General features: G+C 42.5%; 1 protein-coding gene across 9 annotated transcripts in view; it reads left to right on the top strand.

The window, feature by feature from the left end:
• The window catches only part of CAMTA1 (calmodulin binding transcription activator 1), a 2,014,371-nt gene that overhangs the window by 1,710,532 nt on the left and 290,913 nt on the right, over positions 1-12,926 (top strand). For 8 of the 9 annotated variants that reach the window (XM_073603612.1, XM_073603611.1, XM_073603609.1 and 5 more), the window contains exon 7: positions 11,321-11,461. The exons of the other annotated variant lie outside the window; for it this stretch is intronic. In XM_073603612.1, coding sequence (XP_073459713.1) covers positions 11,321-11,461 — 141 coding nt within the window. The remainder of the gene's footprint in view (positions 1-11,320; positions 11,462-12,926) is intronic. 9 annotated transcript variants of the gene reach the window in all.

Genomic DNA, 12,926 nt, shown 5'->3' with positions numbered 1-12,926 from the left:
GACTGGGATGCCATTAAAGTTAATGTGCGTGCAAAGGCAGGTGTCCCAATACTTTTGACAATATAGTGTATATTAATTTTTGGAAAAAAAAAAAATCAGTATTTTAAAATATTTACAGCATGTCTGTATACTATCCTTCCATAATCCCCTAAATAGACTGCGGGGAGGAGGTTCTGCACTGTAAGCTATCAACATTGGACAGTGTTGTCAATCTGTTGTATTTTCAAGGTTTTTTTCCAAACAGGAGGGTGCAAATATTTTTTTTTAAATATAAGGTCCAGATCGAAAGTAATGCAAAAGTGTGCATAACTAATTTTTTATTAACGTAACAGTACATAGGTCATTCAGATTTTACATGTTAGTAGAGTAACTCTTCCTCTATAGTAACTCTTCTTTTTCTTTGCAGATAAATAATGGATTGCTAGCAGAAGCAATGTGCTGTCATTGAGTTCTTGATGAAGGAGGGCGCAGGCTGTCCGACATCCACAGAACACTACAGAATGTTTACAGAGATCACATCGTTAACAAGAGACACCAATGACAAGACATTGCTCTTCTCAATGGTGTCATCTCCATAAACATTCTGCAGCCTTCTGTGGATGGTGGACAGTCTGCACCCCTCCTTCATCAAAAACTCAATGACAGCACATTGCTTCTGCATGGAATACATTATTTACCTGCAATGAAAAAGAAGAAGAGAGAAGGAGTTACTCTGTCAACATGTGAAATTTGAATGCCTTACAGTATACGTAAGTTTAAAAAAAAGTTATGACCACTTTTGCGTCACTTTTGATGCAGACCTTATATTTAAAAAAAATATTTGGGAAAATAATAAAAATCTAATTGTCTAGTCTAATTAACACTTTCATAGTATTGGATTCAGATCACTGTTGGAGCCAAGGACAGAGCAAGAAGCCCAAAAGCTGCCACATTTTCTGACCTTAAAAATAAAATTCCTTTTTAGCACCGTTTTATATCAGCTGAGCTTTAATCAGCTGAGCTTTTACAGGAATTGATGCAGAAGGACAGAACAGACTGCATAGAAAAAAAAAAATTGTATAAAAGTGGGTACTCACAAAATGCAACTGACAAAAGGCTATAAACACAATGCATGGACGTGCACAGAACACGGGGTACAGCTAACGCTTTTCGGGGGCGCACTCTCTTCCTCAAAGCTAGGCCCCTCAAAGGCGTTAGCTGTACCCCGTGTTCTGTGCACGTCCATGCATTGTGTTTATGGCCTTTTGTCAGTTGCATTTTGTGAGTACCCACTTTTATACAAAAATGTCTTATTAAATTATCTCTGGTACTGCACTAGGTGTGCACGCCTTTCTGTTTTTCTTGTAGTTCCTTTCGGATTACCCCATCTGAGGAAGGCAGCATCCACCTAGTTTGGGATACCATATATACCTTTCACACCACCTTTTTTTCTGACATCTGTTACTCCACACCATGGAAGACCTATTAGCGCTGGAAGTGACGGTGTTTTTTGTATAAGAAAAAAAATGACTAATTTAATCTCAGCTCCATGAATGTAACAACTTTCACAGGAATAGTTCTGGGATGGCAGAAGTTGTCACTGAGTCGGTAATTGAGCAAATTGAGCCGTTCCCCAGAGCCACTGGTTGTCAGAGTCCCGCCTATGAGATGTCCTCACGGTTCCCTCCAGCTGGCTATCAGAGTTTGCGGCTGATGAAAACACACAATTATTTCTATGAAGAATAACTGTAATATAGAAATCACATGTCAATGACAGTGGGAAGGGAGCTTGGTGCAATGCATTGCTTGGTGCAATGCGGAGGACTTTATTGGTAACCATTGGTAAGACCCATAAGTGTCTATCATCTGTCCTTGTCTATCTATTATATAGTGTGTAGTCTATAACAGTGGTCATCAACCCTGTCCTCTAGCAGGCCAAGTTTGCAAGATAACTGGAATACATCACAGGTGATATCGTTTGCTGCTCAGTGATTGCAGTATTCTAGTCTGCATCTCCCCAAGGTAATACATAAAAACTCCCAAAAAAAGTGGGCCCTGCGGACAGGTTTGATGACCACTGGTCTATAATATATATGCTTCCTTTCTTCCCATCCTCCCCTCCTACATACTCCTATCTTTCCTTTCTTCCCTCCCTCCTTCCATTTTCCTTTTTCCCTCCTTCCTTCTTCCTTTCTTATTTTATTTCTTCCCTCCCTTTTTCATTCATTCCTTTCTTCCTTCTCTTCTTTCTTTCCTTCTTCCTTCCTTCCTTTTTTCCTCCTACATGCATCCGTCCTTCCTTCTGTTCCAAGTCTTCCTTTCTCGTCTCTCCTTCCTTCCTTCCTTCCTTCCTTCCTTCCTTCCTTCCTTCCTTCCTTCCTTCCTTCCTTCCTTCCTTCCTTCCTTCCTTCCTTCCTTCCTTCCTTCCTTCCTTCCTTTCTTCCTTCCTTCCTTCTCCCTCAGTCCATCCTTCCTTTCTTCCTTCCTTTACCACCCTCCCTTACTCTTTCCTTCTTTCTTTCGTTCTATCCTTCCTTTCTTACTTTTTTCCTTCCTTTCATTATTTTATTTCTTTCCTCGCTCCTTCCTTCATTCCATTATTCCTCCTTCCTTCCTTTCCACCTTCTCTTCTCCTCCCCCCTCCCCCTCTTCTTTTCTTTGCCTTTTTTTGTTTCCTTCTACATACATCCCTCCTTTCTTCCTTTTCTTCTCTTCCCTTCTTCCTCTCCTCATCCTTTCATTCTTCCTTTTCTCTCTTCTCACTCAGTCCCGCCTTTCTTTCCCTTCCATCCTTCCTTCCTTCCTTCCTTCCTTCCTTCCTTCCTTCCTTCCTTCCTTCCTTCCTTCCTTCCTTCCTTCCTTCCTTCCTTCCTTTCTTCCTTCCTTCCTTCTCCCTCAGTCCATCCTTCCTTTCTTCCTTCCTTCCTTCTCCCTCAGTCCATCCTTCCTTTCTTCCTTCCTTTACCACCCTCCCTTACTCTTTCCTTCTTTCTTTCGTTCTATCCTTCCTTTCTTACTTTTTTCCTTCCTTTCATTATTTTATTTCTTTCCTCGCTCCTTCCTTCATTCCATTATTCCTCCTTCCTTCCTTTCCACCTTCTCTTCTCCTCCCCCCTCCCCCTCTTCTTTTCTTTGCTTTTTTTTGTTTCCTTCTACATACATCCCACCTTTCTTCCTTTTCTTCTCTTCCCTTCTTCCTCTCCTCATCCTTTCATTCTTCCTTTTCTCTCTTCTCACTCAGTCCCGCCTTTCTTTCCCTTCCATCCTTCCTTCCTTCCATCCTTCCTTCCTTCCTTCCTTCCTTCCTTCCTTCCTTCCTTCCTTCCTTCCTTCCTTCCTTCCTTCCTTCCTTCCGTCTAGAACAGTATGGACCCTGATGCATTGCCCATGCAGTCACACTCAGGGTATATCTGGTGTCTGACCAAAGCCCTCAGTGTGAGTGGTGCACCATGAAGAGTCTCAGTAATGTACTGCCTTCGTAACGCCCTGTTTTGGATTAGAGAGATCTGGGACTAGGGGTAGCTGACACATAAGAACATCTTCATTCAATCCACCTCTGATACAAGGATGACACTCTCATGCTGTGTTTGGGTCTCATTTTCTTCTGCCCAGAGAGATCTAAGCCCCCCTTACAGTAGGAAGTCTTAATCATCTAGCCCTTTCCTATCCAGCCTGACTGTCCCTGGGCCACCCTTTTCATTCATTAGGTTTCAGTTCTCTCAATTATGGAGGCTCAACATGCAAATGCAGCCTGCCTAAGTTTCTCAACCTTTTTACCCCAGAGGAACCCTTGAAATAACCCCTGCTAAAATTAATTGGAGGTCAGAGGGAAAAATGTTGACATTTGTAGCCAGCAGAATAAAATGCCACTTTTACAGTATTGATCAGAATGCCATTCTTGTAGACAACTAAAAAGATCACTGATGGCATGCAGGCAGCTTTTCCAAGTGGCATTGGCCCCAAAACTATGCAGGCACTATCAAATGGAAGGTCAGTTAGCCACAGCTCAACAAACCCCTAGCAAACTCTGAAGGAACCCTAGGGCTCCACAGAACTCTGGTTGAGAATGGCTGGGCTAGACCTTCTTCCAAGTTTTTATTGTGATTTGTGGTCCCACTAAGGAGATTCACCCCTTTTTTGTCCTGGTGACCATTGCCACTGAAAATGACAGTATGTGGAAATGCTAAATGTTAGAGTTTCATAGTTGGTAAGGTTGAATATAGACAACAGTCCATCCAGTTCAACCTGTGTAGGTGTATGTGTATCAATGTCAATATTCTTTTCCCACATCCCTGTATGTTGTGTTCACTAAAATGCACGTCCAAGAGTCTTTTAAAACTATCAATACGTCACGCTGAGACCACCAATTGTAGAAGAGAGTTCCACATCCTTATCGACCCTGACATTGAAAAACCCCCTACACAGCTTAAGGTTAAACCGCTTCTCCTTCAGTCTCATTGTGTGGCCCCCCCATGTCCTCTTACACTCCCCGAGACTGGATAGTTTCCTACCTATGCTGGGATCACCATTGAGATATTTGTATATCGCTATCATATCTCCTCTCAAGCGTCTCTTCTCCGGGAAGAATATGTTTAGTGCTTGTAGTCGTTCCTCGTAATTGGGGTCCCCCAGTCCCTTTATTCATTTTGTTGCCCTTCTCTGGAGTTGTCTTGAGAACAAGAGAGGAACTCTTCCAATGCTCTGGGGAAAACTGTCTAAGATAGGAACTCTTCTCACTTTGGCGAGGCTTCCTATCTTTTCATCTCCAAGCCAGGAAGTAAAAAGAAATCTCCTCAGCTGGACACAGAAATCAAAAAATAAACTAATGGGGTATTAACCCTTCTCTGCTCTATCCAATACTAAAAAATAAAAAGTTTGGCTATACATACACTTTAGGTTTGCGACTTGGCTGCGCTTCCTAAGAGTGGGAAGAATGCTGGGAATATGTATCACCTAATCTTCTATGAATTTAGATAATTTCCCAGCAAGCCGCACTTGACATTGAGAAATTACATTAACAGAACATAAATTATCTCCTCCATGATTCATTAACCCTCTTCCACCAGGAGCATAACAGGCGGCCCAGTCTTCGCAGGCAAGCACTATCCACAGGCCATTATGACAAATTATTTGTGAGTAGGAAGATAAAAGCTTCGAGTCCTGTGTAGGTAAACCTTTCAATCATGACTGGACTATGAGCCGGCCAGCAAGGAATGGGTAACCAGTTTTATACTTAATATCGCTGAACCAATTCCGTAATATGATAATTCTTTACCAAGGGATTGAATTGATCAGACCTGGAACATTAGCTATTAGCCAAGGGAACCAATCAAATGTATGTTTTCACTTTCTAACCTACATTGAGAGAATTTCAGGTGGAATCCAAATGTTGGTCATTTATATCTATCTACACCATATTGTCAAAAGTATTGGGACACTTGCCTTTATATACACACACATGACCTTTACTGGCATCCCAGTCTTAGTCTGTAGGGTTCAATGTTGAGTTGGCTCAGCTTTAACAACTTCAACTCTTCTGGGAAGGCTGTCCACAAGTTTTAGGAGTGTGTCTATGGAAATGTTTGACCAATCTTCCAGAAGAGCATTTTTGAGGTCAGGCACTGATGTTGGATGAGAAGGCCTGGCTTGCAGTCTCCGCTATAATTCATCCCAAAGTTGTTGAGGTCAGAACTCTGTACAGGCCAGTCAAGTTCCTCCACCCCAAACTCGCTCATCCATGTCTTTATGGACCTTGCTTTGTGCACTGGTCCAAATCATTTGGTGGCGGGGGGATTATGGTGTGGGGTTGTTTTTCAGGGGTTGGGCTTGGCCCCTTAGTTCCAGTGAAGGGAACTCTTAAGGCGTCAGCATACCAAGACATTTTGGACAATTTCGTTTTCCCAACTTTGTGGGAACAGTTTGGGGATGGCCCCTTCCTGTTCCAACATGACTGCGCACCAGTGTACAAAGCAAGGTCCATAAAGACATGGATGAGCGAGTTTGGGGTGGAGGAACTTGACTGGCCTCAACCTGATAGAACACCTTCTGACCTCACAAATGTGATCCTGGAAGAATGGTCAAACATTCCCATAGACACACTCCTAAACCTTGTGGACGGCCTTCCCAGAAGAGTTGAAGCTGTTATAGCTGCAAAAGGTGGGCCAACTCAATATTGAACCCTACAGATTAAAACTGGGATTCCATTAAAGTTCATGTGCGTGTAAAGGCAGGTGTCCCAATACTTTTGATAATATAGTCTCTATCTATCTATCTATCTATCTATCTATCTATCTATCTATCTATCTATCTATCTATCTATCTATCTATCTATCTGAACCACTATATGTAGTGCTGTCATCCGCCATCACATGAGTGTAATGGAGCTACACACGTCAGGTCTGATGTGCTGCTGTGGCCAAGGTTACACCAGCTCAGTGATGACAGGGACATTGGAGAGGGTAGCTCCCAGCTGTCTGGACAGTAATGAGAATGGTTCTATGAGTCTGCTACGGTCGTCAGGGGTCATGGAAGTAGCAGATCTTACAGGAGCTCTGACAAGGCTGCAAGTCTGGCTGTTTGACACATAACCAGATGCCTAAAATGTAAAGTGGTGGGGGCATCAGGCTTGTAATTTGGAATTGTTGCACCTCGAAGAAAAGAATCTAATGACACCTTCTGTCTCCAACAGAACATTTCAGGCTGTTGTCTGCTTTGGCCAAGTCCAAGCCATGTGCATTGTGGCGTGTGTGTTTTTTCCTGTAGTGAAATACCTTTGACAGAGACAACTCTGGTGAAAATTTAATTTTATTAACTGAACACTTGTTATTCTTCAAACTGCATTAACCTGCAAATATGTGCTTTCCCTATTTTCACAATATCAGAAAATATGGAGGAACCTTTCCCAACATCCCAATTACTACTTCGAGTCTGGGTCATTTTTTTGTTCTCATGTAACAATCGGTATTTTTTGCTAGAAAATTTCTTAGAACCCCCAAACATTATATCTATATTCTTAAAGCAGAGCCCCTAGAGAATAAATTGGTGGGTTTTCGTAATTTTTTTTATGTCACACGGTATTTGCGCAGTGTTTGGGGGAAAAAATACACTTTTTAAAATTTTATTACAAAACAACCCCCACAAAACATAACCCATTTTTTTTGTAAAATCTAAAAGATGAAGTTACGCCAAGTAAATAGATACAAAACATGTCACGCTTTAAAATTGCGCATGTCCATGCAACGGCGACAAACAACATAAACTTTACTATCCACAGGCGATGCTTTAAAAGTCTTTACAGGTTACCGCTTTAGGTCTAGTGCTAGAATTACTGCCCATGATCTAACATTCGCGTTGATACCTCACATTTGTGGGACGATCACTGTTTGCGTGCGCGCGGGACCAAAGTTCGGGTTCGCCTTTTGCGCGCAAGCACGGGAAGATGGGGGCACTATACTTTTTTTTTTTTTTTTTAATTATTGATTTAACTTAATTTTTTTTTTTTTTTTACACTGTTGCTTTAATTGTTTCTTTTTTATCACATCTATTGCTGTCACAAGGAATGTAAACATCCTTGTGACATCAATAGACATGTGACAGGTCCTCTTTATGGAGAGATCTGGGGTCTATAAGACCCCAAATCCCTCCTCTGCACCTCAAAGCAGTCAAAACACTAAGACCGTTGTTTCTGAATAGTTTTGATTTTCAAAAAATGGGGCCAATGATTTCCAAGTAAATCAGAAGTGATGTCATGTCATCGCTTCCGGGTTACTACCCTGTTTCCCCGAAAATAAGACCTAGCCTGATTGTCAGTGATGGCTGCAATATAAGCCCTACCCCCCCAAAAAAGGCCTTCTCTGTTTCCCCGAAAATAAGCCCTACCCTGAAAATAAGACCTACAAGGACTTTAACTAGGGCTTATTTGGAGGGTAGGGCTTATATTGCAGCCATCACCGACAGTCACACTAGGTCTAATTTTCGGGGGAAACAGGGTATTATGAACAGCCGATCTAAGCCGATCCCAGCTTTGTTTGGCTGTCCGGCCAATAACAATATATCAGGAAGGAATTTTTTCCCTCCGCTGGAGCAAATTAGACCATGCTTTATTATTATTATTATTTTTTTTTTTGCCTTCCTCTGGATCAACTGTGGGTATTGGATAGTGTATATGGAGGTTTTCTATTTGAGTGTGTTAGTTTTCTTTTTTTTTCTTTGTTGGTTGAACTGGATGGACTTGTATCTTTTTTCAACCAGATTAACTATGTACAGTGTCTTGAAAAAGTATTTATACCCCTTGAATTTTTCCACATCTTGTCATGTTTCAACCAAAAACGTAAATGTATTTTATTGGGATTTTATGTGATAGACCAACACAAAGTGGCTCATAATTGTGAAGTGGAAGGAAAATGATAAATGATAAAAATAAATATGTGAAAAGTGTGGGGGGCATTTATATGGCGCCCCCCTGAGTCAATACTTTGTAGAACCGCCTTTCACTGCAATTACAGCTGCAAGTCTTTTTGGGGATGTCTCTACCAGCTTTGCACATCTAGAGAGGGACATTTTTGCCCATTCTTCTTTGCAAAATATCTCAAGCTCTGTCAGATTGGATGGAGAGCGTCTGTGAACAGCAATTTTCAAGTCTTGCCACAGATTCTCAATTGGATTTAGGTCTGGACTTTTGACTGGGTGATTCTAACACATGAATATGCTTTGATCTAAACCATTCCATTGTAGCTCTGGCTGTATGTTTCGGGTCGTTGTCCTGCTGGAACGTGAACCTCTGCCCCAGTCTCAAGTCTTTTGCAGACTCTAAAGCCGCGTACACACGGTCGGACTTTTCATCTACAAAAGTCCAACGGACGCCGACGGACTAAAGCTGGCTGGTAATCCGATCGTGTGTGGGCTTCTCCGGACTTTCAGCAGACTTTTTCAGCCTCAAATCCGACGGACTTTAGATTTGAAACATGCTTCAAATCTTTACGTCGTAACTACGACGGACCCCGAAATCCGCTCGTCTGTGTGCTAGTCCGACGGACAAAAACCCATGCTAGGGCAGCTATTGGCTACTGGCTATGAACTTCCTTATTTTAGTCCGGTGTACGTCATCACGTACGAATCCGTCGGACTTTTGTGTGGTCGTGTGTAGGCAAGTCCGTTCGTTAGAAAGTCTGCTGCAAGTCCGCCGAAAGTCCGCCGGAAGTCCGCCGGAAGTCTGTCGGACAGGCTGTCGGACTTTTGTAGACGAAAAGTCCGACCGTGTGTACGCGGCATAACAGGTTTTCTTCTAAGATTCTCCTGTATTTGGCTCCATCCATCTTCCCATCAACTGTGACCAGCTTCCCTGTGCCTGCTGAAGAAAAGCATTCCCACAACATTAAGCTGCCATCACCATGATTCACAGTGGGGATGGTGTGTTCAGGGTGATGTGCAGTGTTAATTTTCCGCCACACATAGCATGTTGCTTTTAGACCAAAAAGTCAAATTTTGGTCTCATCTGACCAGAGCACCTTCTTCCACATGTTTGCTGTGTCCTCCACATGGCTTCTCCCAAACTGCAAACAGGACTTCTTATGACTTTCTTTCACCAATGTCTTTCTTCTTGTCACTCTTCCATAAAGGGCAGATTTGTGGAGAACACGACTAATAGTTGTCCTGTGGACAGATTCTCCCACCTGAGCTGTGGATCTCTGCAGCTCCTCCAGAGTTACCATGGACCTCTTGGCTCTTCTCTGATGAATGCTCTCCTTGCCCGGCCGGTCAGTTTAGGTGCACGGCCATGTCTTGAAAGGTTTGCAGTTGTGACATACTCTTTCCATTTTCGGATGATGGATTGAACAGAGCTCCGTGAGATGTCCAAAGCTGGGATATTTTTTTTATAACCTAACCCTGCTTTATACTTCTCCACAACTTTATCCCTTATGTGTTCCTTGGCCTTCATGATGCTGTTTGTTCACTAAGGTTCACTAACAAACCTCTGAGGGCTTCACAGAACAGCTGTATTTATACTGATATTAAATTACACACAGGTGGATTCTATTTACTAATTAGGTGTCTCCTGAAGGCAATTGGTTTTACTAGATTTTAGTTAGGGGTATCAGAGTAAAGGGGGCTGAATACAAATGCCCCCCACACTTTTCACATATTTATTTGTAAAAAAATTTGAAAACCATTTATCATTTTCCTTCCACTTCACAATTATGTGCCACTTTGTGTTGGTCTATCACAAAAAAACCCAATAAAATACATTTATACGTTTTTGGTTGTAACATGACAAAATATGGAAAATTTCAAGGGGTATGAATACTTTTTCAAGGCACTGTAACTTCATTTTTGTGGTGGGACTTTTTAGGCACCAATGTATACCAAAATTTTTAACACAAACTGTATATTATATATAAAAAAAAACATAAATTATTATTGTACACATTTTTAAAATCAATTGTATGGGGATTATTGGAGAAGACTGCATGCTGAATCCAGAGTGATGTTTGGGGAGCAGGGCTTCTAGTTTTGCTGGAATTTGGGCTTTTATTCCATTCGTTTGGGACCCAGGAGTATTGACCTTTGTAACATCTTGCTAAATTCTCTTAAAGGAGAAGTATGGGAATCCTTTTTTTTTTCAGAATCTTACTTACTGATGCTGCACCTGTCCCCCCCTCCGGCTCTAAGGCTGAGAACTGAGCGATCGATCAAACACTGCCAATTGCTCGGTTCTCACAGCTCCCTGAGCAGAGAGCTGTCAGTCACCAGCTCTCTGCTCTTCCCCCCACATCCCCCCCTCCTCCCGCGCTCACTGGAACGCTGGGCTATGGAGGAGGTGGGAGCGGCTGGCTCAGGCTCTTAGCGGCTCACTAGGAGGCTGAGCCCGGTGTCGGTCCAGGCATGTGGGCGGATCCGGACCATATGGCCGCGATCTTGCCCGAGCCTGAACTGGCTCTGTGATGTCAGCCTACAGCGCACTTCAGCCCGCTGTCAGCTGAAAACTCAGAGGGAACAAGTCCATAGGAAAAGGTAAGTGGTCTATTGGTGATCCTGTCGCTGGCGAATTGTCAGTTTATGACAGGAGTTCATAGGTCACTGAAAGTCTGACTGTGTTTTAAGCTGCTTAACCTTGTCTATGGGCGAGGTCAAACTTCAGGTGACCTCTGACCCCTGACCGCTGACAGAATAAAGACAAATCTCTATGTTTTAATCATTTAGGCCTGGATATTGACAGTCCATTTGTGACGGGTTCTCTTCCAGTAGAAGCATAAAAAGTATGACATTTAAAGACAAAAATTTAAAAAAATCATACAGTATAGAAGCTATTTCTGACATGTGGCCTCCGATATTCTCTCCGCAGTTCATGGTATTAAGTGGACCTGCAGCAATGGGAACAGCAGTACAGGTTTTTCTGTGGAGCTCCTTGTCCAACAGATACTCGACAGTCACCAGAGCAAACCCCAACCTCGGACGCACAACTGTCTCTGCACTGGCAACCTAGGTAACTATAGAGATCTGCCGTAGGGCGCTCACCAACCGCCATTGTCTAGCCATGTTACCACCATTTTCAAACACAGCTAAGATTATTTAACAATGGATAAAGATATAATATGGTTTGGCTCGTTGATAAAAGCTAGTGTACAGGAGAGCTGAGGTGTTCCCCTGGCAATCAGTCAGACAAAAGTTAGTGTATGGGAGAGCTAAGATGTTGCCCATGTCAACCAGAGCTCAGTTGCCATTTTTCTGATGGTTTGGCCCATTGATAAAGACTAGTGTGTGGGAGAACTGAGATGTTGCCCATGTCAACCAAAGCTCAGGTGCCATTTTTCTGATGGTTTGGCCCATTGATAAAAGCTAGTGTATGGGAGAGCTGAGATGTTGCCTTGTCAACCAGAGCTCAGTTGCCATTTTTTCTGATGGTTTGGCCCATTGATAAAGGCTAGTGTATGAGAGAGCTGAGATGTTGCCTTGTCAACCAGAGCTCAGTTGCCATTTTTTCTGATGGTTTGGCCCATTGATAAAGGCTAGTGTATGAGAGAGCTGAGATGTTGCCTTGTCAACCAGAGCTCAGTTGCCATTTTTTCTGATGGTTTGGCCCATTGATAAAAGCTAGTGTATGGGAGAGCTGAGATGTTGCCCATGTCAACCAGAGCTCAGTTGCCATTTTTCTGATGGTTTGGCCCGTTGATAAAAGCTAGTGTATGGGAGAGCTGAGATGTTGCTCATGTCAACCAGAGCTCAGTTACCATCTTTCTGATGGTTTGGCCCTTTGAATAAAACATAGTGTATAGGATAGCTGAGATGTTGCCCAAGTCACGACATGTCAATTGATCAGACCTCAGCTGCCATTTTTCTAATGGTTTCGTCCATTGATAAAAGCTAGCGTACGGTGAGAGCTGAGATGTTGCCCATTTCAACCGATGAGACCTCAGCTGCCATTTTTCTAATGGTTTGGCCCATTGATTATCTCTAGTGCTGAGACAAGCCAAGATCTTGTCCATAACAACCAATCAGATTGCAGCAGTTTATTTTCTACTGCAAGATGGAGTGTAGAAGCTAACATCTGATTGATCAATGTGGGCAACACCACTCTTTGCATTTGTTCTCATCATATCTCCCAGTTGAGAATATTAACCAACACACTACTGACAGCCTCAGACAGCTGTCATCCATAGCAGCCAATCACATGACGTTATTTTGTTTGCACTAACCTATGCTTTATTTAACTGGTTGCCTTGGCGGTACAAGAACGTACTGCCCTTTGAAGTTAAACGCATATGGTCGTATGTATAGTGACCCGTCTATGCTCTCTAACTTCTTAATAAATGACTCCTAAAAAAAATTAACTTAATGGCAACGTTCTAAATGATGTGCCCTAAGGATATGGCCTAGGGTGCCAGAATAGGGACAATTGTGCGTAATTTGATTGTAATTATTTTTTAATTCTAATTTTAACGACATTATTA

The sequence above is a fragment of the Aquarana catesbeiana genome, linkage group LG10 (genome assembly GCF_042186555.1).
Source record: "Aquarana catesbeiana isolate 2022-GZ linkage group LG10, ASM4218655v1, whole genome shotgun sequence".
Taxonomy (NCBI): Eukaryota; Metazoa; Chordata; class Amphibia; order Anura; family Ranidae; genus Aquarana; species Aquarana catesbeiana.
Note: the sequence above shows the minus strand (reverse complement) of the source record. Positions and strands in the feature narration are given on the sequence as shown.